The sequence below is a fragment of the Pollachius pollachius genome (assembly GCF_949987615.1).
Source record: "Pollachius pollachius genome assembly, chromosome: 5".
NCBI classification, from domain to species: Eukaryota; Metazoa; Chordata; class Actinopteri; order Gadiformes; family Gadidae; genus Pollachius; species Pollachius pollachius.
This window is the reverse complement of record NC_136938.1, coordinates 8,449,334-8,475,535: the sequence shown is the minus strand read 5'-3', so window position 1 is coordinate 8,475,535 and position 26,202 is coordinate 8,449,334. Positions and strand designations below refer to the sequence as shown.

The 26,202-nt window shown below is 44.6% G+C and overlaps 1 protein-coding gene across 2 annotated transcripts; it reads right to left on the bottom strand.

Annotated features, from left to right (window-relative positions):
• Window positions 1–239: 239 nt before the first annotated feature.
• Window positions 240–21,865, bottom strand: tpp2 (tripeptidyl peptidase 2). Of its 2 annotated transcripts, XM_079737097.1 has the most exons (29): window positions 21,625–21,865; window positions 19,969–20,097; window positions 19,429–19,524; window positions 18,975–19,079; window positions 18,182–18,306; window positions 17,602–17,765; window positions 17,169–17,323; window positions 16,655–16,731; window positions 16,082–16,209; window positions 14,290–14,538; window positions 13,185–13,300; window positions 12,873–13,044; window positions 12,501–12,658; window positions 12,166–12,242; window positions 11,420–11,526; window positions 9,853–10,007; window positions 9,365–9,481; window positions 8,796–8,896; window positions 8,611–8,707; window positions 8,006–8,143; window positions 7,187–7,431; window positions 6,635–6,713; window positions 6,313–6,351; window positions 4,595–4,776; window positions 4,100–4,196; window positions 3,743–3,873; window positions 3,224–3,488; window positions 2,588–2,707; window positions 240–1,990 (listed from the first exon to the last, which is right to left on the bottom strand). In XM_079737097.1, exons 1-29 carry the CDS (start codon window positions 21,787–21,789, stop codon window positions 1,901–1,903), a joined length of 3,879 nt encoding a protein of 1,292 aa, XP_079593223.1. In that variant the 5' UTR covers window positions 21,790–21,865; the 3' UTR covers window positions 240–1,900. The 2 variants fall into 2 exon arrangements, with proteins under 2 accessions (XP_079593223.1, XP_079593224.1); XM_079737098.1 differs by lacking the exon at window positions 6,313–6,351.
• Between the last annotated feature and the right edge of the window lie 4,337 nt (window positions 21,866–26,202).

The window sequence follows — 26,202 nt, the reverse complement described above, 5'->3', positions numbered from 1 at the left end:
AACTTTTTATAGGATTACTGACTGAAGAAGCTGATAAGAAGGGTATCAGATTGGAACATAAATATATATGACGTTCAAAAAAGTACAATCTCACACCTTTTCTATGTATGATCAGATGAAGAAAAAAATAAAAGTTTTTAAGTTAGAAAAAGTTTCACATTTGTACATTATGTTTCCTGGACATATTTTCATCGCCAGTAAAAAGGTGGAAGCGTATTTAAAATCTTCAAAATCGTTTTATTGTCATCTTCCCTCTGTTGATATACATCCATACAGGCAAGGTGAAATAATCTGGGAATAACGTGACGTCTTTAAAACAATACAACAACAAAAAACTCAGGGATAGGACATAACACATTGGCGTTTCCTCGGTGTGTGAATCTATCGAGTCGGCACCCAGCGTGTGCTGGAAGTGGAGGACGGACTGGTCCAGATAGTTAAGGCCTTCAAACACTCAACGCCTGAAACACCAACCGTTGGCAACGCACAAAACCGACGTGACGGGAACAGGATTGATAAATACACGGGGGATGGAGGTGTAGGGCTTCTAAGGGTTTATCCTGTTATCAACCGCAAATAATATCCTGTCAATCAAGGAGAGGCTCAGCCTATAGGAACGTGTCTGAGGCAACAAGACCCGCCCCAAGAGGACGAGAGTTGTGGTGGACAGCTGTCGATGAGAAGGTATTCAAACCTCTGTTGAAGCGATCTCTTTAGCAGGTTTAAAAAGACATAGACAACACTTTAACGACAGCTGCTGAGCTCTCTGGGAGGATCAAACGCTAATGCAAACAGGACGCTGCGCTGTTAAACGATAAAAACTAAAGTGGGTAGAAGGGCGCAAGCAGCGAATCACCGTCAGATGAAGTCTTCCCAGGGTTAAAAAATGTTGTTAAACTCAAAACAAACCTAAATGTTTATCCCAAACCGTTTGTTTTTTTCCTTCCATATTCAGAAGACATGCATATATGCAAACTAAGTCATGGAGAGTACTAGATACGTTTTGATATTCTTATATTGCCTCTAGATATGTGTATGTACAGAAGATATAGAGGGGCAGTTCACAGGGGAGGATCATAGAGGGTTCTTCAGACAGTGAGGTGGTGGTGGTGGTGGAGATAGTCTGTTGGTTGTGGTAGAAGGTCTGAATACATCTTCCATTCAGAGATGATTTAGTCTCGCCTGTGGCCGGACAAACCCTCCACCATACTAACAGACCAATTGAGTAACCCTCAAACAAACTGTCTAATTAGCCTAGCTTAAGGCTTGTGTTAAGCTAGCGTTAACCTATCATTAGGCTAGCGTTAGCGTGAGAGTAAGGCTAGCATTAAGCTAGAATTAGGGTCAGGGTTTGGGCTAGCATCCGGGTAGCATTAGGCTTGAGAAAGAATAGGTTCAGGCTTGCATTAGGCTAGCATCAGACTAGCTTCAGGTTAGCATTAGGCTGGCATCAGACTAGCCTTAGGTTAGCTTCAGGCTGGCATCAGACTAGCGTTAGCTTGATGTGACTGTCAAGATGCTTCCAGGTCAGCAGCTGGCTGAAGGATCATTTCCCTGGGTTTGGTTTCATCCCCTTTCTTCCTCGTCTACATTAAGAGAAAACACCACATTCTCATCCTTTATATTGACAGTGTGTGTGTGTGTGTGTGTTTGTGTGTGTGATTAGAAGGGTGTTTGCGTGCGTGTGCGTGCACGTGTGTGTTAGAAGGGTGTGTGAGTGTATGTGTTTAAGTGTTAAAAGGGTATGTTAGAATGATGTGTGTGTTAGAAGGGTCTGCGTGTGTGTGTGTTAGAGGGATGTGTTTATGTGTTAGAACAGGGTGTGTTTGTGTGTGTGAGAAGGGTGTGTGTGTTAGAAGGGTGTCTGTGTGTGTTCGATGGGTGTGTGTGTGTCTGTGTGTTAGAAGGGGGTGTATTCTGCAGGGTATAAGACAGGCAGCCAGTTCTGGGTAAAGGTGGCACAGTAGGTCCATCCCAGATGGTGCATCAACTGGAAATAGGAAACAGGGAGAGTACATCACTGTCATTTCTATAACTTGGACACTGAATATGAGATTCTGGTTCAGATAGCGTCTAGTAAGCGGTCCCCTGGTCTAGTTACTGATCTCCTGGTCTTGATAGATATCTGCACCCTGTTCTAGTTAGCGGTCTCCTGGTCTACTTAGAGGTCAGTCTCCTGGTCTAGTCAGCGGTCTCCTGCTCTATTTAGTGCTTCCTCTGGTCTAGTTAGCAGTCTCTCCACTGGCCTAGTTAGGGGTCTGTCCACTAGTGTAGTTAGCGGTCTCCTGGTATAGTTGGCGGTCTCCTGGTCTAGTTAGCGGTCTCCTGGTCTAGTTGGCGGTCTCCTGGTCTAGTTAGCGGTCTCCTGGTCTAGTTGGCTGTATTTCTCCTGCTCTGTCACCATCTCTAGCTGGCGTTGACAGAGGTCTAGTAAACGGTTTATCTCAATGTCTAGTTATCGGTCCATCCCCTGGTCTAGTAAACGGTTTATCTCAATGTCTAGTTAGCGGTCCATCCCCGGGTCTAGTAAACGGTTTATCTCATCGTCTAGTGAGCACCCCCTGGTCTATTTAGCGGTGAGTCTGACCTGAATGCAGTTCTTCATGTTGTCCTTGCTGGGTTTGTCCTCCGCCATCTTGGACGCATACTTCAAGGCGCGACCGTACATTCGGTTTACCAGCGCGTGTTTATAGGAGAAGGTTAACACCTGGGGGTAGATAGAACATATATTATAACATAAATATTAGAACGTAAAGACATAAAGAAACAAAAGTCCTAGCAGGGATAACCACAACCAGACATCATGCTCCAAGACGAGCTGTAGGCCTACCCAACCAACTGCGTAGGCCTACCCAACTACAGCGTTGTTACCTTGGTAACCAACCAAGCGCTGTTACCTTGGTAACCAACTCCAGCGCTGTTACCTTGGTAACCAACTCCAGCGTTGTTACCAAGGTAACTAACTTCAGCGTTGTTACCAGGGTCACCAACTACAGCGTTGTTACCAGGGTCACCAACTCCAGCGTTGTTACCAGGGTCACCAACTCCAGCGTTGTTACCACGGTAACCAACTCCAGCGTTCTTACCACGGTAACCAACTCCAGCGTTGTTACCACGGTAACCAACTACAGCATTGTTACCACGGTCACCAACTACAGCGTTGCTACCAGGGTGACTAAACTACAGTATTGTTACCATGGTAACTAATCTACAGCACAGCTACCTTGGTGTCGGTGAGCTCCGCCCACTTCTGGACCTCCCAGAAGGTTTCTGTGAGGCTCTTCTCCAGGCTGGTCTGACCGTCCTCAGAGCTGCTGCTGCCGCCCGCTTGTTCCTCAGGCCCCTGGGGGCCCTCGGCCTGCCGCTCCGCCTCCCCCAGAGCAAAGGCCCCGTCCCCATCCTGGGGGGGCAGCAGGATCTGGTCGGCCAGAGCACATCCCTTCCTACACAGGGCGTCTAACAGCGACGTCTTCTGCTTCTCCATGTCACTGGAACACACACACACACACACACACACACACACACACACAAACAGAAAATAAATCGTTTTATATAAAGACGCAATGTGTAAGATTGTCCAATCGTCCAGTTCGTAAGTGGGGGACAGAAATGAAAAACTTCATAACAGATGTTTATGGTTTGTTTATGTGATGAGTTTCTATGGTTATAGTTTCTATGGTTGAAGTTAATGGTTATAGCTGATGGTTCTAGCAGATGGTTCCAGTGTCCATCCTGCCGGTACCTCTTTATAGTGGCGGCCTCGGGCCGTGGGTCGGTCTTCAGGGTGAGGTGAACTGCCAGAGCCGTCTGGTCGATGAGGGACAGGACCTGGTCTGCTGCCGTCACCACATCAGGGAGATGCTTCACCCGCTCCTGCACACACACACACACACACACATACAGACACGCACACAATATAGCAACTCAAGGGCCAGGTCAGGACAGAAATACAGGAGACACAGAGGGAGAGAGATACAGACAGAGAGAATGAGAGATACAGAGAGACATAGAGGGAGATACAGAAAAACATAGAGAGAAACAAAGACAGAGAGAAACAAAGACAGAGAGAGATACAGAGACGACAGACAGACAGACAGACCTTCTCAGCGTCCAGCTGATGGAGCCTCTGGACGTGCAGCGGGAGGTAGGAGGAGTACAGCTCCCTCAGCTCCTCGTACATGCAGCTGCCTTCCAGCCTAGCCCACAGGGAGAGACTTGACGTTGGTCACCCACTCAGCATAGCCACAAATAGAGACTAAACAATTACAGTACAAAACTACTAACTGTATAAGAGTGCAAATTATATTAAAAAAAGGTAATCATCATCTTTAAAGGACATTTAATGGTACAAATAATAGTACAGATACCATTCATAAAAGTTATAATTATAAAATTAATAGTTCTGATAGCACTAATAAATGTATGGTATACCAGTATGAGACTATCAGTAGCAAATAAAAGTACTATAAATAGTTATAACAGTACTAATAGAAGGACTACCCTTAATAGTACAGTATCGGAGTGATTGTGCTATTATAATATTGTAATACAATAGTAACAATAACAGTAATAATAATAATAATTTCATTCAGACTTTGTCATCCACTGTATCTTCAGGTCTCTCATGGCCTCGATGAACTCCTCCTTCACACTCTTTTCCTTCTCTTCTTCCTTCTCCTTTCCTGCTTCCTTCTCCTTCCCTCCTTCCTTCTCCTTGCCTCCGTTCTTCACCTTGTTCGGGGGAGGGATCAGGTGGTACACCACGGGAACCACATCCTGTCAACAAACAAGACACACTTCCTGCTTTACATCGCAGGAGTCCCAATTGTACACGACGGGAAGGACTTTTACTCTGCTAGTCATCCACATCATCCTCCTCCCTCCGCCTGACACCACTTAAGCCCCTGACCCCAAGCTCCTCGCTGCAGTATTACATCAGAACGTATGGCACCGTCCATGACCGCCCCACCAAACGCGTGGCCACGCCCCGCATCTCTCTAGCGGCTGCTTGTGGAAGTTTACCACTTTGTCGATGGAAGTGCTCAAAACCAGGAAATTCAATTCCACCACGAGTCCGTATGGTCTGCTGGTACTCACTGAATGTCGATTGTCCAATCACCGGCCGAATGCGCGCTGCAAGACACGCTAATTTGCATCAAGTTACCTGAAGTTCAACTTGTTTCTCCCCCGTCGGCACGTGAGCTTTCCCAGAATCCCTTGCCCTACGCGTGCCCGCGTCCAATACAAAGTGAGTGGGAGGCGAGTGCCTATACGGGGCCACGCGGTTGGTGGGGCAGAGCCGTGAGGGCGCAACTACAGAGTGACGACCAGCGCTTTGATGGTACACACTCAACACGCCGTGTTTAAAACAAGGGCATCCAATTACTTTACTGTCCTCAGTTACTCTACCTTAATCAGTCTGTTGTAGAATGTTGGGATATGAGAAGAAAGAATAGGTCTTTATTGCTTAGTTAGGCAACTATATTTCAGTCTGTTGTTCAATGTTAAAGTATAAAAATACAGCTTTATTATTTATATATAATATGAAAGAATGGATGAAAACGAACCAAGCAGTTGAGAACTTTACTCGATTATTGTATTGCTTTATATTATATCCTATTTGATTGATTCGTTTCTGAGACATTTAATATATTTAGTTTGGTTCAGACTGATGGAACATGCGATTATATCCGCGATGATGAATTCTGTCTGACATTTGATATTAGCTTTGTAATCTCAACAGCTCACTGAAAAGAGTACGGACAGAGTTTGTCCTTAATATTTAAAAATGGACAGAGTTTGTTAAATCAGCGATTTAATAGTTTGAAATATTTTTTCAATGAATTCGGTTATTTCTTCCGTGACAGGAGAAGTCCCTCAAGGCTTCTCCTGTCACGGTACCTCACGTAGTGAACCATCCAAAAATGGCAGGTCGCAGTCGTTAGTGTCTTCTGTCCTGCTTGAAGTGGGTTAGGGTTAATGTCGGTTCTAAATGAGCGGGATATTACTGACCACCAGTTCAGATCAGCCTTGCTGCACCATAGCATGTCTATGGTGACCCTAACCCTGACCCCTTACCCTAACTGAGGGGCACAGGACCACCCCATGGGATTGGAGAGAGACAGAGAGCGAGAGCTAAACTCACAGCGATAAGAGACAGACCTGGTAGAAAAAGCATAGGCGCTAAAGAGAGCGAGAGAGAACGAACAAACCCTGGTAGAGAGAGCATAGGAGCCAGAGAGCGAGAGGACCCCGGTAGAGAGACCGTAGGAGCCAAGGAGAGAGTTAAATGGAGTCTATCTCTTCCAGTACCTTCTTAAACTTGCCTTGTCGTTTTGCAGAAGCCTGCCCCTGGTGGTCAGAACAAGACAAAGTCAACACCTCTACCAGCACCTGCTCTCACTGTAGTTTACTTTTCTCTTTTTAAAGACACAAAAGGTAGATTAAAAACCAATAGGTAGCGGAACAGAGAGGGAAACTCATTCAGAAGAGTTCTTACTAATCTTTTACTTTTCTAGCACGCAGCTAACTAACGTAGCATGCTGCTAGGTGTGTTATATAGTTCTAATTATGGGTTCTGTGGAGGGCGAATTAGGAGATAGGAAGTCAGAGACTGCAGACAGGAAACACTCACAGCCTTCTTGCCAAACTCGCTCTTGGGAACGACCAGGGAACCGGTGAGGTAACAGCCTGAACACGTTCCCTTAGGAACCCTGAGAGAGAGAGAGAGAGAGAGAGAGAGAGAGAGAGAGAGAGAGAGAGAGAGAGAGAGAGAGAGAGAGAGAGAGAGAGAGAGAGAGAGAGAGAGAGAGAGAGAGAGAGAGAGAGAGAGAGAGAGAGAGAGAGAGAGAGAGAGAGAGAGAGAGAGAGTCGAGTCAGTCAACTTGCTACTTTCTTGCGACTTCAATTCTTGGGACAGGAAACCCTGATTTGGCCAATACACAGAGAGACCGATTCATATTAGCCCCGCCCAGAGTGAGCAGGAATACTTTTTCATCAGGCAGGGAGGGAGGGAGGGGTTGTCGCGTCATGCAGGGAGACGGTGTAGAAGGGCTGGGTGAGGGTAGGGGACCTACTTGTCGTCGGGCAGGGAGACGGTGTAGAAGGGCTGGGTGAGGGTAGGGGACCTACTTGTCGTCGGGCAGGGAGACGGTGTAGAAGGGCTGGGTGAGGGTAGGGGACCTACTTGTCGTCGGGCAGGGAGACGGTGTAGAAGGGCTGGGTGCTGCCTGGGCACATGGTGAGGGAGGTGGTCTTCTTCTTGGCGGCGAGCGCGGTGCGGTGCGTCTCGTAGACGTCCAGGCTGAGCGTGCTCGGCAGGCGGTGGGAGACCACGAAGGGGAGGTCCTTGATACGCTCCAGCTCGCTGGACTGCTCGTGGCGCACCTGCAGTCTGACGGTGTAGTCGCCCTTCTCCAGCTTCAGGGAGTACTGCAGAGGGGCGGGCGGGAGACGGGCGAGGTAGGGTTCTGTTACAGTCTAATATCTGTACATTCAACTGGTCCAGGGGGTACTAGGACGTATATTCCTTTTGAGGTTTAGGGTAGGGGGTACCACGGTTATACCTGTTAAAGGTAAGGGGGTATCAGGGTTATACCCGTTGAGGGTTCGGGGGTACCAGGGTTATCTACCTGTTGAGGGTAAGGGGGTATCAGGGTTATATACCTGTTGAGGGTTAGGGGGTACCAGGGTTATATACCTGTTGAGGGTAAGGGGGTACCAGGGTTATATACCTGTTGAGGGTAAGGGGGTACCAGGGTTATATACCTGTTGAGGGTAAGGGGGTACCAGGGTTATATACCTGTTGAGGGTAAGGGGGTACCAGGGTTATATACCTGTTGAGGGTAAGGGGGTACCAGGGTTATATACCTGTTGAGGGTAAGGGGGTACCAGGGTTATATACCTGTTGAGGGTAAGGGGGTACCAGGGTTATATACCTGTTGAGGGTAAGGGGGTACCAGGGTTATATACCTGTTGAGGGTAAGGGGGTACCAGGGTTATATACCTGTTGAGGGTAGGCGTCTCCTGAGCCCAGCAGTCTCTTGTTGCTGTCGAACATCATCCACAGCTGGCTGTCGAACTCAGACTCATAGAGCAGCTCACACAGCAGAGGGCAGCTAGGGGTCACCTCCCCACTCTTAGGCTGACAGACACACACACACACGTAAACCACTGTACCTCTCTGAAAGGTGTACGTTATTATCTTACTAGAATATATAATAGGTCATCTATAAATGAGTTGGGCTCTGTTTCAAGAGGACAAACCCAGATAAATTCTGGGTTTCAGGTATCACAAGATCAGATTATTCTTTGATATAAGCAAACGTAATATGAAGAAAATATTAATCATATGTTTTTTTAATTGATCAAAAGAGCCGCGGGGTCTCTAGCGGTATCATAGCGGGGTACATAGTATAGCATAGAACTGCCTTGGTGGAAGGTGTATGTTATAAAATTAATATACAGATAATAACTGACCTGTTATTGTAGAACTATAAAAATATATAGTATAGAACTGCCTTGGTGGAAGGTGTATGTTATAATATTAATATACAGATAATAACTGACCTGTTATTGTAGAACTATAATAATATATAGTATAGAACTGACCTGGTGGAAGGTGTAGGTGAGCTGCATCTCGTACAGTTGTCTGTTGTCGGGCAGAACGTCTCGCGTACCCAGAGCTCTGATCTTATAGTTTACTGGCCTACACACAGATACACACACATCTCAATGTTTCAAGCGTATGTTTGTGTACCTGTGTGTGTAATGTGCGTAGATGTGTGTATAATTACCTCAGTGGTTGTACCCAAGACTTGAGTGTGATGCTTGGAGCTACGTCTTCATATCGGAGAGGAGATGAAACCTCAAAGCTGGTCACGCCCTCTGATGCATTCTGGGAAAAAGAACCAACCATAGCATCAACATCCATGGCTGCTTGTCATGGTGATCACTTGGGATGTAAAGGTAGTGTGTGTGTGTGTGTGTGTGTGTGTGTGTGTGTGTGTGTGTGTGTGACTTTGTGTGTGTGTGTGGTGCAGGAAGGAGTAGTGTGTGTATGTGTGTTCTTACGATGTGCAGGGGGGAGTAGTGTGTGTGTTTGTGTACGTACAATGTAAAGGGGGGAGTTGTGTGTGCTTACGATGTGAAGGGTGGAGTTGTGTGTGTGTGTATGTACTTACAATGTAAAGGGGGGGGTAGTGTGTGTACTTATGATGTGTAGGGGAAGGGGTGTGTGTGTGTATTTAAAGGGGGGAGTAGTGTGTGTACTCACGATGTGTAGGGGGGTAGTGTGTGTACTCACGATGTGTAGGGGGGTAGTGTGTGTACTCACGATATGTAGGGGGGTAGTGTGTATACTCACGATGTGTAGGGGGGAGGGGTGCGTGTGCAGACCATGGAAGGAGATGGTGTAGTCCACCGTCACATCTCCAAGACTGGCCCACCAGCGGGCGATACACACCTCCACGATACGGCCTGGCTACACACAGACACACACAGTTACCAACACAATATAGACTATAGATACCAGCATGTCTTGACTTATTTTGGGTGCTGCTGGACGTAGGGTGGTGCAGCATGTTATGTTGGTGTAGGTATCTATACGTAGTATCGTGGGAGGTGAAGCAGTATTTTTGGGGTGTAGTATTGGGAAGTGTAGCAGTGCTTTGGTGTAGCAGTATTTGAGAGGTGTAGGTGTAGGTATTTGGTGGGTTGTAGCTGTGGGAGGTGTAGCAGTATTTGGTGGGTTGTAGCAGTGGGAGGTGTAGCAGTATTTGGTGGCAGTGGGAGGTGTAGCTGTGGGAGGTGTAGCAGTGTTTGGTGGCTTGTAGCAGTGGGAGGTGTAGGTACCAAGACAGGGAAGGCCTCCGTCAGGGAGCCCTTCTCCAGCAGAGAGGCGAACTTGTAGAACTCGTTGGCGCGGTAGGCCTTCTGCTTCACCAGGTGGACCGCGTGGAGCACGAACTTGGAGGACACATCCCCTGAGCGGGAGCTCAGAGTCAACTCTGAAACACACAATACACATTAAATACACACGTAGACTACTTCCACACATTAAACAAATACTTCCTACATGCACAAATTAAATTTACGTATAAACACACACCCGTAGGGCTAAAATAGAACCTCTCAGCCAGTGTTTCCTGTAGGATTGTTTTCACACACATTTTGTATACTTTATTTGATTCCACATTATGATTATTTTCATTAGGAATCACATTTTTTTTAATGATCCAAAACATTAATACAGGTCAGCACATTGTTATGCAACATACAATTTCAGGGGTACAATAAACATCTATATTTCCAGGTAAACATGCTTCCTATAACTGCAGAAATTTAGCACAATTTTAATAGAGTGGTGAAGTCACGGTAGAGCCCATGGGACCGATGAGAATAAATATGAATATAAATATAAAAAAATATGAATGGGTTTCAATGGAGAGAAAGTAATTATCTTCTGGTCCCAGTCTTTATATGCCCTGGATTACACATGTTGTTTGTGGATTTAAATGATACTTTTTCATGCAAAGAAAACAAAAAAAAATTGCGAAGAAGTTTGATAATGTTAGGTTTTGTGTGAGGCCACTTTGTGAACTACAGCTCTTCGCTGTTCTCGACGCGAATGATATACGTCACCAACCGCACTTGGAACTCCGGTACAGACATGGCGATCTCTCTGCTCCACTTCACCACTTTTTTCCAAGGAGAGGATAAAAGCATCGAAAGAGGTGAAGACCATTATAAGTCGGGGCATGTGGAGAGTTTCAGTTATGCCGATGGGGAGATTGTCGGTTTTGTCCACGCCAGGCGCAGGGAGCGTGACGTCACAGACGAGACATGTAGTCTTTCTCATTGTGTTTTCTCTACAGCCTTTAACTGAATAATTGCACAATAAACGGTCAAACTCTTGACATGAAAAATTCTCATTTAAATCCACAAACAACATATGTGTAATCCGGGGCATATAAAGACTGGGACCAGAAGATAATTATTAAAATCCACGGGTTGCAAGGCTATGTACATGTCCTAGACAAGGGGTTTTTCAAACTTTGTGTGTGTGTGGACCACTATTTCTAATAAAGAATTTGTACGGACCACCTCATAATAAAATATGTCTACACACAGTCCTACCTGAATTACCCACACCTCTTAATAGCTGGTCATAGCATCAGTACAACAGGCTTGTTTAAAGAAAGTTATATACATGCATACATATTTGTAATTTGTATGGGAATTTCCTGGTAAAATTAATGTTAAAAAAAAACTTATTTCATATTTTCTTTTGATTTTCCACGGACCACCTGCAGTACCGTCAACGCGGACCTCACTTTGGGAATGATTGCCCTAAAATACGTAACACTAGCACAATAAGTTGGCATTTGTAACCTACACACACACACACACACACACACACCTGCCCAGGAGGCACCAGCTGGGACGGTGATGAAGTGGCGCCTGATCTGACCCGGCCTGAAGTGGACGTCTGAGAGAACAACCTCCTGGTTCGCTCCCTCACTCACCCTGGGAGGGGGGGGAGAGACAGACAGGATGTCAGACATGGAGACGGAACGACACAGACGGACAAAAAGAGAGATTGTTTTTAACTCCTTGTAAATGTTAGCCTTGCTAGTGCCAGACCAAGCTCAATCGTAGATTGCACGTCGGTCTAGGAATGCTGCTGTCATTTTCTTCAGCACAAGAGTGATCAACGTGCCCAGTTCAAATGACTCTGTACGCAATTGGCTGCTTGCCGTCGCTTCCCTGTCCCTGTTAAACCAGCCAATAGCGCACCAGGGGGAAAAGACGGCTTTGTGATTAGATCCCGCAAAAGCGTATCGGAAGCAGAAAGAAATGCATTGCTCCTCTCTAGAACCTTCTTCAGGGGAATTCAAATCGCCGACACAATCGGCTGTTGGTGCCCAGTCTAGGTAAATGTGTCAAATACATGTAAAACTATGTTGACAGGGGGGGGGGGGGGGGGGGGTAAAGAAGGAGGAGTTGTAAGAAGAGACAAGAAGAGGGGTTAAAGGAGACGAGGGGGTGAAGGAGGAGGCGACAATATGAGGTAACGGTGAAGATAAATAAGGGGCGACAAGAGAAGGAGGTAAAGTAGGAGACAAGAAGAGGTGGTGATGAGGAGGAGACAAGAGGAAGTGTTACCTGGTTGGGATGATAACGGTGATAGGAACCCTGAATAGAGGACCACCCCCAGGAGCAGATGTATCATAACCCAGCACCTACATGAGCAAAACACACACACACACAGCAACCAGGATTCAGTGTTTAGTAACCAAGAAAGGATATGTCCGTATTGTTAGGATTATGAATTGCGCCTTATAGAAGATGTGGCTTTATTTTCTCCAAAGATGTCTCTATTTAGTATAGGTAATGTTTAGTCTTTCTCTCTCCGATATGCAACATGAAGTCGCTCTCCTTGTCTCTCTCATATGTGACGCATATTCTCTCCCTCTGCTCTTTATAACCTCCAGGCTCACCTCGGTGTAGTGCAGTCCTTCCCTCAGCCCCTGGGGGTCGATGCGGAGGTGGAAGTGACGACATTGGTTCATCAGCTCCAGGTGGGCGGGGCTCTGCACCCATGACGCGGAGCAGGTGAGGGCCAAGTGGAGCTGGAGGGAGATCTTCTCCGAGTTGTCTGCACACACACACACACACACACACATACATAAATATAAACACACACTATCTCATGAGATCTGTACGTGCATGCATGAGTGTGTTTACCGCGTGTTTGTAAGAGTGCGTTTACGTGTGTGTGTGTGTTTACGTGTGTGTGTGTTTATGTGGGTGTGTGTGTGTGTTTACGTGTGTGTGTGTTTACGTGTGTGTGTGTGTGTGTGTGTACGCACCTGTGTTCTCTGGGAACACGGGTTCAATTCCCACACAGTGGTCTGAGGGTGCCAGGATGTGGGCAGGGTCCCTGAGGTAGATGCCTCGCTGCGTTCCCACGGTTACAGAGAATCCCAGGTGGCTTGTGGGTAGGGAGGCATGCTGCGTGAGGTATTCCAGAGCCCGCTCCACCTGCAAGGAGAACAACGTCCATGAGCTGGGAGCTAACAATGCTAACAAGGCTAGCGGTAGCACGCTAGCAGACAGGGCAGACAGACAGGACAGGAGAGAGGAAGACAGGAAGTAGAAGGTGAGCAGGCAGGAAGGCGTACCTGGAGGATTCCGTAACCCTGAGCGAACATCTCGATGTCCTCCACCCTCTGAGCGGTGTTCTCCAACGCTCTCCTCACCCCCGACACGCTGGTACTGATGCCCGTCTGCTTTACACCTATACACATCATATACATTATACACACACACACACACACAACGCTCTCCTAACCCCCCCCCCCACACATACACACACACACACAGGTACTGATGCCCGTCTGCTTTACACCTATACACATCATATACATTATACACACACACACACACACACACACTGGTACTGATGCCAGTCTGCTTTACACCTACGCACATATTATACACACACACACAACACTCCCCTAACCCCCACAAACACACACACCAGTCTGCTTTACACCTACACACATATTATACACATTATACACACACAAAACGCAGTCTTCCCCCCCCCGACACACTGGTACTGATGCCAGTCTGCTTTACACGTACACACATATTATACACACAAGTTGGTGACGTAAGGTTGATAAGGGATATTGGTAAGGGTTAGGGGTAGGGTTAGTGTTAGTGTTAGGGGTAAGGGTTAGGGGTAGGGTTAGTGTTAGTGTTAGGGGTAAGGGTTAGGTTTGTGTAAGGGGTTAGGGTTAGTGTTCGGGGTTAGTGTTAGTGTTCGGGGTTAGTGTTAGTGTTCGGGGTTAGTGTTAGTGTTCAGGGTTAGTGTTCAGGGTTAGTGTTAGTGTTCGGGGTTAGTGTTAGTGTTCGGGGTTAGTGTTAGTGTTCGGGGTTAGTGTTAGTGTTCGGGGTTAGTGTTAGTGCTCGGGGTTAGTGTTAGTGTTCGGGGTTAGTGTTAGTGCTCGGGGTTAGTGTTAGTGCTCGGGGTTAGTGTTAGTGCTCGGGGTTAGTGTTAGTGTTCGGGGTTAGTGTTAGTGTTCGGGGTTAGTGTTAGTGTTCGGGGTTAGTGTTAGTGCTCGGGGTTAGTGTTAGTGTTCGGGGTTAGTGTTAGTGTTCAGGGTTAGTGTTAGGGCTAGGGTTAATGTTTAGGGTAAGGGGTATGGGTTAGGGTTAGGGGTAGGGTTAATGTTTAGGGTTAGTGCTAGAGGTAGGGTTAATGTTAGGGGTCTAACCCACCTGAGAGAACCAGTGCGATGCCGCCGCAGGCGTTGGGCGAGGACATGGAGGTGCCGTTCATCAGCTGGGTCCCCCGGAGGGTCCAGTTGGGGACAGAGGCGATGGCTCCCCCCGGAGCGCTGATGCTGACCCCCAGGGCGCCGTCGATGCTGGGTCCCCGTGACGACCAGGTGTACTGGTTGGCCGGGAGCTTCTCCCTCAGGGAGTACTCCGCCACCATCATGTCGGGGGTCACGTAGGCCCCAACACCTGGGGACACGCGGAGCACGTAACACACGTCAACCCCTTACCCTCGGAGCCTATATAACACAACTCTCCACAGATGGCAATGCTTACATAGCCAGAAATAGGGCTGAACGGTTAATCGAATTCAAACCGTCATCACTATGTAATAGAGGGGTTCGATTTGCCAATTGCAAATTACAAAGGCTGCAATGTTTTTTTGTTTTTTTTAGGGGGGGGGGGGGGGGGGGGTATACTGTTACTGGCTTGAGATCAGTAAGATTTGTATTTATTTGTATTTTACAATTCAATAGTTGAATTAAGACACAACATTCGACTGCTTCGAATGTTGTGTTGGTCATACTATAGAATGATTTATTGCTTGTTTAGTGAATAGTACAGAACATAAGGAACTTTAAAAAGAAAAATTTGCATACTCAATCGCAATATTGGAAGAAATAATCGCAATTAGATTATTTCCCTAAATCGTTCAGCCCTACCATAACTCCCCACCCTCTAACCCTATATCGCACAACTCTCTTCAGATGGCAATGCTAACAAAGTCAGGAAGGAGAGTAGAGACCTCCGCAGTGGAGGTCTCTACTCTCCTGGTCTTAATGGAACAGTCAGGCAAAAAAACAAACCAAACTAAGCATGAATCAAGTTGTCTGTAAGGGACTTCTTTGGTATTGGCCAGGAGAAATACGACGCTGCACAAAACGTTTGAGTCTGGTGCGTTTGGAGACTAATTTTTCTATTAACTTTTTATAAAGATATAAATAAGGTTTTGGGGGCACGTGGGTATATTATTAGATGTTGTATTTTCTGTTGTTCTGTTCTACTGTACCCCATGTGGTATTGCCCTCTTGGTCAGGTCACCCTGACAAAGAGATTTCAGAACTCAATGTGTTCGCTACTAAGGTAAAAAAAAAAAGATACACTGAAAAATAAAACGTTTTTAAAGAGTTTTGTTCTGTAAATAATACCCTACCCATTACAATGCTGGGAGTAGTGGTTGATAATAACCTACCTATAACACCGCTGGGAGTAGTGGTTGATAATAACCTACCCACCACACTGCTGGAAGTAGTGGTTGATAATAACCTACCCACTACACCGCTGGGAGTAGTGGTTGATAATAACCTACCCACCACACTGCAGGGAGTAGTGGTTGATAATAACCTACCCACCACACTGCTGGGAGTAGTGGTTGATAATAACCTACCCACCACACTGCTGGGAGTAGTGGTTGATAATAACCTACCCACCACACTGCTGGGAGTAGTGGTTGATAATAACCTACCCACCACACTGCTGGGAGTAGTGGTTGATAATAACCTACCCACCACACTGCAGGGAGTAGTGGTTGATAATAACCTACCCACCACACTGCTGGGAGTAGTGGTTGATAATAACCTACCCACTACACTAGTGGTTGATAATAACCTACCCACTACACTAGTGGTTGATAATAACCTACCCACTACACTAGTGGTTGATAATAACCTACCCACTACACTAGTGGTTGATAATAACCTACCCACTACACTAGTGGTTGATAATAACCTACCCACTACACTGCTGGTGGTCCCTCCAGGGCAGCCCACGGTGGATAGGCAGGGTCCGTTGTTCCCGGCGCTCGACACAAACATCACGTTGTGTTTCTGCACCGCCTCGTTGATGATCTCACAGATCCTCCTGGACCAATCGCAGAGAGGACACAAGTCGGTCAGACCACATGACATCATCACTGGCTGACATCACTAGATGACAGATGACATCACTAGATAACATCACTAGATGATATGACATCACTAGATGACAGATGACATCACTAGATAACATCACTAGATGATATGACATCACTAGATGACAGATTACATCACTAGATAACATCACTAGATGATATGACATCACTAGATGACAGATGACATCACTAGATAACATCACTAGATGATATGACATCACTAGATGACAGAGGAAGTCACGAGCTGGTGTCACTACATGACTAGATATCCCTAGACAACATCACTAGATAACTGATTAAGTCCCTAGATGACATCATTAGATAACAGATTAAGTCACTAGATGATATCCCTAGATTATTTTGATAAATAATATTTGACATCACTAGATAACTCACCCTGAGTTGGGCCAGTGTGTGGCCTCTCCGTAGCTGTAGTTCACCAGGTCGCATTTGTGTTTGATCACCTCAATCATCTGAAGTATAGAACATATACGGTTCATATTGGAGCGGATTTATGATTGACTGAACTTTGTCGTTGTACGCTTTCTAGATAACTGAGGTGTGAGCCTTGGAGTGGTTGAGTCAGTGCTTTCCCCCCCATTGACTTCCATTCCAAAGCTCAGTGAGCACCTGCAACAAAGTAACCTGTGTTTCAAAGTAAGCTGTGTTACTTTGAAATTGACACGGCAACATAATTTCTTGCGCCATCGACACAAAACTTTCCACATAAAATAATGGGGGATGGCCTGAAAGGGCCAACTAACTTCAGCAGTCGGCTACACCAGCAGACACACTACACCAAGCCAGTATTGTGTTTTGATTAATTAACGCTGGCTTATTTGCCATTTGCTTATTTCATTCAGCACCTAATAATAAAAAGGGTAATAATAAGAATGATAGCATTACTTACAGCCCGTATGAGTCCGGTGCCCGTCTCCATGGTGCTGAGGCGCGTGTCTCCGATCTTCAGGGCCAGGATCTGGGCCCCGGGGGCCACACCGCTCCGCTTTGGGTCGTCTGGGAAACACCCTGCAGCGATGCTGGCTACGTGGGTACCGTGCGCTCCTATCAAATACATACTATATATTAATACACTGCAACAATGACATGGGTACCATGAATACTATATATTATACCTGGGCGTTTGGTCATTAAATGTTCTACAAGCCTGCCGATACATACAACTTTTGCTGTTGTCGTTTTTCAGATATGGCCGAATTGGTCAGGGTTTAAAAAAAAAAAGATAAGCATAATACTAACAAATAAATAGGGTTTCCTACGGATTTTGTAGGACCTCTAAATATAAACATACATACACACACATGTATTTAACATCAGATTACCTCCGCTGGTGACGATGCACAGTGTGTTTCCCTCGTCGTAGACGTTGACGGAGTAGTTGAGCATCTCTGCGTTGCCGAGCGTAGCATATTCCTGGTTTTCTCTATAGGAGCTCAACACCTTACCCTGGGACAGGTCCCCGCACTCAGAGGTGTCCACCACCGCCCTGGAAGACAAGGCCAGGGTTACCCCAGCCGCAACCTAGCCCAGACACTTACTCACCACTGCAACAGCTACCCCAACCAAACCCTAAACACAAGCAGTGTGTGCTATGGTATTATACACTATATATAGACACCCTGCAGTGGTGCTAGCTGCATGGGTACCATGAGCTCCGACAATTAGTATATATGTTCTATATATATTATAGACTATTGTTTATATTCTAAAGACATACATGCACATGCATATAGATATAGATAAAATATAGACTTTATTTCAATACCCTGCAACAAAGCTGGCGCCATGGGTACCACGAGCTGCTACACTATAGCTATCTCTATTTATATATATATATATAGTTACCAACCCCAACCTAACCCTAGCCCAGAGTAGTGTGAACCATGGTGGTACTAGTACTACCTCCAGGTGTCTCCGTCGTTCCAGAGCAGACAGTCATACACGGGGCCTGGGTCACTGTACTTCTTCTCCAGAGAGGCCAGGAGCTCCGAGCGACTCTGCAGCTCCTCCTTCTGCAGCTTCTCCAGCTTCAACAGAAAACAAGGGCTACTGAGAAACAGACCCCAACCTCCATCTCGGGCACAATCAGACGTGATCAACCGTGGCTGGTACCACTACCACTCAATCACTTTTCATTTGTTACTTATTTCTGTTTCTCATTTTAGATATTTTTAACATCTAATTACTTTATATCGTATTGTAGTTGCTATGTTTGTTGAGGTGCCAAGCATAAGAATTTTACTCTTGTGTACTTGTACAATGAGAATGTAATAAAGGTTATTCTGATCTGATGTGCAGTGCTGCTTGAACGATCAACGTTTTCGCCATGGCAGGCAGCGAGCATCCAGCCAGCCTCATTCTTCTGCTGCTACATTCAAACTCTTGACCCTCATTATCTCATCGACAGTTATACTCCCTCCAGATTCACGTTCATTAACACTTCACATGATCTCATTATCAAACCCATAGAAACAGTGAAACATCAATTGTGCTTCGGTGATATGCTACATTAAAAAGCAAATGATGAAAATATTATGATATCCTATACAGTACATTAATACAGATTATATTATTACAGATGTGTTTAATGGATTCAATTAATAATGGGCACGTAATAAAGATTATATTATTGATAATATGAATATAGAAGTGTTTATAGAAAAGTGTAAAGCCTGCATGAGATGAAAGCTTGTACCTGGGAAGGGGTGGGGTGAGCGAGGTCAAACTCATCCATTCTGCGACTGACCTCCGCTAGGGCGGCTCTGTGGGGGGGGTCCCACAACTTCTCCTTACGCTCTTTCTACAAACACAGACCCACCACATTACACTTTATACAAACACACAAAATCACTCTTTATAAAACCACACACATCACTACACACAATTGACCCTTTCAGCAAACAAATCACTCTTTCTACATGCACATTATTCTTTCTGAAACCATCATCAAATACAACCTAACTCTTTCTATTGAAACAACTTTCTACAAACACACACACACACACACACGCACACACCACTCCTTCTACAAAAACCCTCATTGAACAATACTCCACATTCAAACATCAACCTTCCGACAAACATATCACTCTTTCCAGTGGAATTGTAATGGTAATCCCAAACTTGAGAGTGAATTACTTGGTGGGTACCTGTATTCTCTCCTTCAGAGCCTTGGGGAATATCTCGTAACCGTTTTTAACTCCGATGCGGTACTTCCCTGATGGATTGACCCAGCACGGGGGGATCTGCAGGGAGACACATAAGAGATGTCAGATGAACATAGGACATTCAAGGACATAAACGAGAGAGAAGGAGGGGGATACAAGCACTTGGTGTCACTCACAGTTAGGTGCTTTTCTACATGCTTTAAATATGTTAAAGTACCCTAATCATTGGCCTCAACAGAATGTACCTCCATAATCACACACTGGCCTCACTAGGATGTACCTCCAAAAGGTTCAAGGGTATGTTGTTCAAGAGTTTCTAGGGTGTGTGGTACATTGTGTTGGTTCTAGACTGTTGGTTCTTGAGGTTCAAGAGTGTTGGTTCTAGGGTGTGTCGGTTCTAGAGTGTGTTTTTTTTTAAGAAGATGAAGGCTGTGTTGGTTCTAGAGGCTCTGCAAAGTGTTTTGGTTCTGGAGATTCTAGGGTGTGTTTGTTCTAGAGGTTCTCGGGTGGGATGGTTCTCACCTGCAAGGTTCTTCCAGAGAGGCCGGGGATTGTCCCATCCTTAGGCTCTGCGACGGTGGTCATGTTCACATCCCCGCTGCCCGTCGTGTCGATGATGTCAACGATCTTCGGCTTTCCCTCTGTTGTGACCTGGAGGGAACAGACAGCAAAATGGGCTTATTATATACTCTGTTGTGATCTGGAGAGAACTGATGGAAGCAGGGTCTTATATACTCTGTTGTGCCCTAAAGCGGACCGAAAGCAGCAGGGTCTTATATACTCTGTTGTGCCCTAAAGCGGACCAGAAGCAGCAGGGTCTTATATACTCTGTTGTGCCCTAAAGCGGACCAGAAGCAGCAGGGTCTTATATACTCTGTTGTGCCCTGGAGAGAACCGACAGCAGGTCTAATTTACTCTGCGTTACAAAAGTACACACTTAAACACCAGTCGGAAACCCTGCTTAAAAATTCATCAATAACAGCTTAGCACCTCACTTACATGGAGAGCGCAAAATGGCATGTTTTGAGCCAGACCTGGGATTTTGCATCATGTTACAAGGCAGGCCTACTAATGTAAAATGGTTAAAAACTTGTCTCACAAATCAGACTTCAGATTAATAACTAAAGTGTTACAGCAGATTAGCTCAAATCTGGGTTCACTTTCTTTCGCTCGTTGTTTCTGCCCATCAATTATACTGCTGCAGGCAGGGAGGGATCTCTAAGTGCATAAAAAAGACTAACAGTAACACAAACTCAGCCAACAACATTAATATTTTTCTGGTGTAAAGAAAAGCCAGGGCACCTCACATCTTTAATAGAAAGATGGTCTGTAAAAGGTTTCACGTCAACACTGTGTAGACCGCTGTAGAACTACACAAGGAAATAAGGTTACCCAGATTACTAATAAACTGGTACAGCAGAAGTAGGACTGCTGGATCCAAGATTACTTATAAACTAGTACATGCTGCCAGTCTCATAAATTAAAAAAAAAAGACTTCAGGCATGTATAGTGTCGGAACCGTAATGAACTGTAAACCCCTAAAATTGTATGATACTTTGAGTTGTGTGTAGGTAACCTCCATAATATATATAAAAAAATGTATACACACACACACACACACACACACACACACACACACACACAATTTAAAATGAATCGGAAAAGTTTCTACCAGATGTTAATAGAATCCTATTATGTCTCTGGGACAGCCCCTTGTGTGGTACTATAACCTTTAAAACACATGTCACTGCCGGAGAAATAAGTAGATATTCATGTTTGTGTGTGCTGTTAATAACTCAGTATGCCACTCAGTTCATGGTTTAGTGGTTAAAGTTGAGTTACTCTAAGATTATGTCAATTAATCCATGATTTAGTAGTTAACGTTGAGTTGCTATTAGAATATAGAAACACATATATGCTTAACTGGTGAAAGTGGAGTTACTATAACAATATTTGAATCAATGCATGTTAGTGTATGTGACAGTTCGTAAATACATACAAGTTTGGGTAGTACAGCTACTAAAAAATGTTTTAGCGTATACCGTTCGTTAATAAATACATGATTTGGTGGTTATATTTGTATTATTTGAGTGGTTACATTTACTACAGCGGTTTGAATGGGGTACGAGGCCTGTAGTTAGCATTAGAAGCTAACGTGAAGCAGCGGGCTGGATTTACCTGCAGGCCGGGGGCCCCGGGATCCACCCCGGTGTCCAGGACAGCGATGAGCACACCTCGGCCGTCATACTCGGGGAAGCGGGAGAGATAAGAGGTAGCACCTGTCTCTTTCTTGGGCAGCAGGCCGTGGAAGGGGAAGGCTTCATCTGTAGAGAGAGCAGCCATGGTGAGGGTGAGGATGGATAAAAACAAAGCAGGGACTGGTAGCAGATCGGCGGGGGACAGACAGCAGCTTGGCGGACCTCAGTGACTACTCTTGGGGGAGGGGGGTGAGGGGAGGGGGGGAGGGAGTTAAAGGGCCCGTAGCACCGCCAACAGTATTCTTTATTATTTATTTTTTTCATTTATTTAACAGGGACAATGGACAGTTAATAACCGTCCCAGAATAAGCTAGACAGATACATTTTCCCTGGGGAGCTATTGCAAAGACAACGTTCAGTTTAAAAAAAGAGTTGACAGCAAAAATAAAAATTGCAATGCCCAGTATAATGGACTAGTAAATTGTATGTACATTATGCATATATAACCATATATAACTCAAATAAAATATCTAAATAAAAATGTTTAATGTCCTTAGCGTCTGATACGGCAAGGAGTAGAGCAACATCATAGCCCGTGTGTTGCACTGAACAGTGGCCTCTGGTGGAGGCTTGTTTGCCCGCTGTTGTCTGAACATACGGAAATGCATTATGTACTGTATATTTAAATATGGCCATATATCTCACTGTTTAACATGTTTACTAAACAGGTTATGTTTACGCACAACTTGTTTTCTTACACACACAACAAATATTCAGCTGTTGCAATGATGCGCTGTTGTCAGAGCTATTTGACAAAGGGTTGGGTTCCTAATTACATTTTCTTGGATTTATTGAAAACAAGTTGATTAGAAGTAATTTTGATCTTATGTGGTATCGTTGTTTCGAGGTAGGTATCGCTCGGAGAGTGGTAAATGTTCAACACGTGGTTCAGTCAGAGACAATAAGTAAACGAGCTTGCATTTCTTTAATAGGTCCATAGCTTGCACTGGAGGACATTCAGGAAGCATCTGGAAGTGGGCGGAATAGTAAATAAGCCACGCCTACAGGTTTTAATTTACCCCTGTAAACCTTCAGTCTGTCTTTGCATGGGTTGATTGGCAAAGAGGCCATGCCTGTAGGACTGACTTATTTCAAAGCCATAAAACGGTATATGGTGTTGGGTGGAGCACTCCATGTGTAGAACACAAATTTACTACGGGACTTACACAGGTTACAAGACAGTGTATCGGCAGTCATCATTAGTTAAAGGTACTATAAGAGGGTTCTACTAGCTGCTGGGGTTATATAATATACCTGTTGGGGGTATATAGCTATAGCTGGGGATATAGTGTACTTGCTGGGGTTATAGATTACTAGCTGGGGTTAGAGTGTACTAGCTGGAGTTACATACTAGCTGGGGTTACATACTAGCTGGGGTCAATGTGTACTAGTTGGGGTTATAAATTAATAGCTGGGGTTGTAGTTTACTAGCTGGAATTATATAGTTCTAGTTGGGGTTATAATGTATAAGCTGATGTTTAAGTTTACTAGCTGGAGTTATAGAGTACTAGTTGGGATTATAGTGTAACAGTTTTTAAAATAAGTATTTAAATATAAACTTTTATTTAGCACCCATACCTTATTTTCTTTCACACACCCCCTACCTCCCCCCTCTTCCCCACCCTGCCTCTGGCTCTCCCCTCCCACCCTTCCTTTCATGTTTCCATGGAGACAACAGAAACAGATGATAACAGCCTCCCATGTCATAAAAGTTCAGTGGGGAGAAGAAAGGAGGGAGAGAGAGAGAGAGAGAGAGAGAGAGAGAGAGAGAGAGAGTGAGAGAGAGAGAGAGAGAGAGGGGAGTAAAGTGAGGCGACAGCCTAGAGCTCACTAAATAGCAGCAGAGGACTCAGGTGAGCTGGTTAAATCTGCTCTATACTTGTTAAAACTAATCTTTATTGGTTAAATCTTCTCTACACTGGTTAAATCTGCTCTAGATTAATTAATAATATTCTATAATTTTCTAATCTGCTCTATACTGGTTTATACTGCTCCGAACAGGTTTATACTGGTCTGTAATGATTTATACTGATTTATGGTGCTCCTTACTGGTCCAAACAGGGCAGCAGTGTTAACTTGCATGTTTTGTGGTGTAGGAGGTTACCAGTAACGTGATGCTGGGGTCCCAGATGGTTCTGTTACACAGAACCATCTGGGTAGTCATCCACAGGAACCGTTGGAACGGACAGACTTTCTTTAAATACTTGGCCGGTGTTTGGATCAACAGTCTGTCTATAACATATCACATAGCCCAAGCCGTTCCTCATAGGATGCTGATTGGTCTGAACTACTGTGGTTCGGCAACAAGCACATAACTTGAAGCCTGGCAAGATGTTTTCTGGTGTGATCGTGCACACAATGCAAACCACTGTGCATATGTCTCTTAGATATACTGTTAACTATTCTGTCAACTGCACTGGTCTGTAGAGGTTTGTACTGGTTCGTCTTTATTACTACTCTATACTGGGAAACACAGCTTAATGCTGGTAAATACATCTCTATAGTGATTAATACTAGTATATAATAGTTTACACTGGTTTGTACTGCTCTAGCCATAATTAATACACAAGTAGTACTAGAGATTATACAGTAAAGTACTACTCTAGTATAAAAAAAGGAGTTCTAGAGTGTATGTATAGTAGAGTTGCACCTCTCTATTATATAATCTAGTACTTGCAATATATACTCTACTACTGCCCTGCTGTATTTATTCTAGTACTACTTTACCATATCTACTCTAGAACTACTACTATATATGTATTGTGCAAAGGTACTACAGTACTGTTTCGTTTTTAGAATGAAAAACTTCTGAAAACTCAAGGAATCTGTCACATAGCTGCTAAAAACTCTCACACACAAAGACACACACACACACACACGGAGAGAGAAGGGTGTGTAGGTGTGTGTGTGTGTGTGGGTGTGTTTGTGTGTGTGTGTGCGTGTGTGTGTGTGTGTATGTGTGTGTGTGTGTGTGTGCGTGCGTGCGTGCGTGTGTGTGTTTGTGTGTAAAAAGGGCTGTTTAACTTACTCAATTACATACAGCATCAACCTTGCAGTGTTGGAATGTAGCCCTGAAACACGGCTGAACACACACACACACACACACACACACACACACACACACACACACACACACACACACACACACACACACACACACACACATAAATATTATAAGTAATACACACTGATTCATACACAATAACAATCGCCCAGATTTGAAATATTTACTGCTATATACACACACCCTAAGCTAACACCTTCTCTCTCACTCTCTTCCTCTGGGTAGTCATGGCAACCAGTGTTTGGGATTGCATCAATGTGTGTATTTTCAAGTCTGACAACTAGAATGAGGTCATGTCTTAAATACATGCACACACACACACACACACAGTCTCATAAACACACACACACACACACACACACGCATAGATTACATCATGGGGTTTCCATAGTAACCTGATACAAACATGAGCGGGGTGGAAATGGACATGTTTTGTCTTTCTGTGGTCGAGCTAAAGCTAATGGCCCTGTCAACCCCATGTCATCTTAACCAAATTTGATTTAAACTTAATATAAACCTCATGTCATCTCAACTTAATGTGAATTTAAACCTAATGTACATCTAAACCTAATGCCCATTTAAACCTAATGTACATCTAAACCTAACAAACACACACGCACGCACGCACGCACGCACACACACACACACACACACACATACACACACATAAACTTAGACCTTTGAGGGGACTAATTAGACAAATCTTTATCTAAACCTAATATAATCGAAACCTAATGTCCATCTACATCTAATGTCATCTAAATCTAATGTCATCTACAATTGATGTAATCCAAACCTAATTTAATCTACATTTAATCTAAACCTAGTGCAATCTAAAACTCAACCATTTTGTTCAAACCATATTGTTGTAGCCCAGGTTCACCTAATCAAATCAATTTATCAAATAGGGATACAGTACCGCAGGGCCATTTTTTACAGTATGTCAATAAATGATATGAACCACATTGCCAACCGTACCTCATGTATAATGATATGGATCGAGTTTACTTTTGTTGCAATGACTGGATATTGGGGCAAAATTCTTCTCGAGATTCCATGGTCTCTTGAGAAAAGGGCTATTTCTCTAAAGTCTAATGTCCATCTTAACCTAATGTGTTAATGTGATAATGTGTTTCATTTGTTAATGTGAGTGTCTTGCATCTGTTTATGTGATAGAGTTAGGTATATTTATGTGATGGTGTTTCACCTGTTTTCATTATAATTAACAATTACATTTAAGTGTTCTCATGGGATAGTGTTGAGTTTCATGTGTTAACGTGATAGTGAGTTTCATGTGTTTATGATTTTTAGTGTGTTGTTGGGATCAGTGATTGTTTGTTTCCTGTGTTAGTAATGGACAGAGAGGGGGGACATCCTGGAGCAGCTGTTTCATGTGTTTATGTGATTAGTGATCGTTTGTATCCTGTGTTAGTT

Coding starts and splice junctions, on each gene's coding strand:
- tpp2 (XM_079737097.1), bottom strand. CDS start 21,789: ATGGCTGCTCTCTCTACAGATGAAGCCTTCCCCTTCCACGGCCTGCTG. Junction 11,527..12,165: donor ACCGTTATCATCCCAACCAG/GTAACACTTCCT, acceptor CCCCCCTCCCAG/GGTGAGTGAGGGAGCGAACC. Junction 8,144..8,610: donor TCACCTACACCTTCCACCAG/GTCAGTTCTATA, acceptor TGTGTCTGTCAG/CCTAAGAGTGGGGAGGTGAC.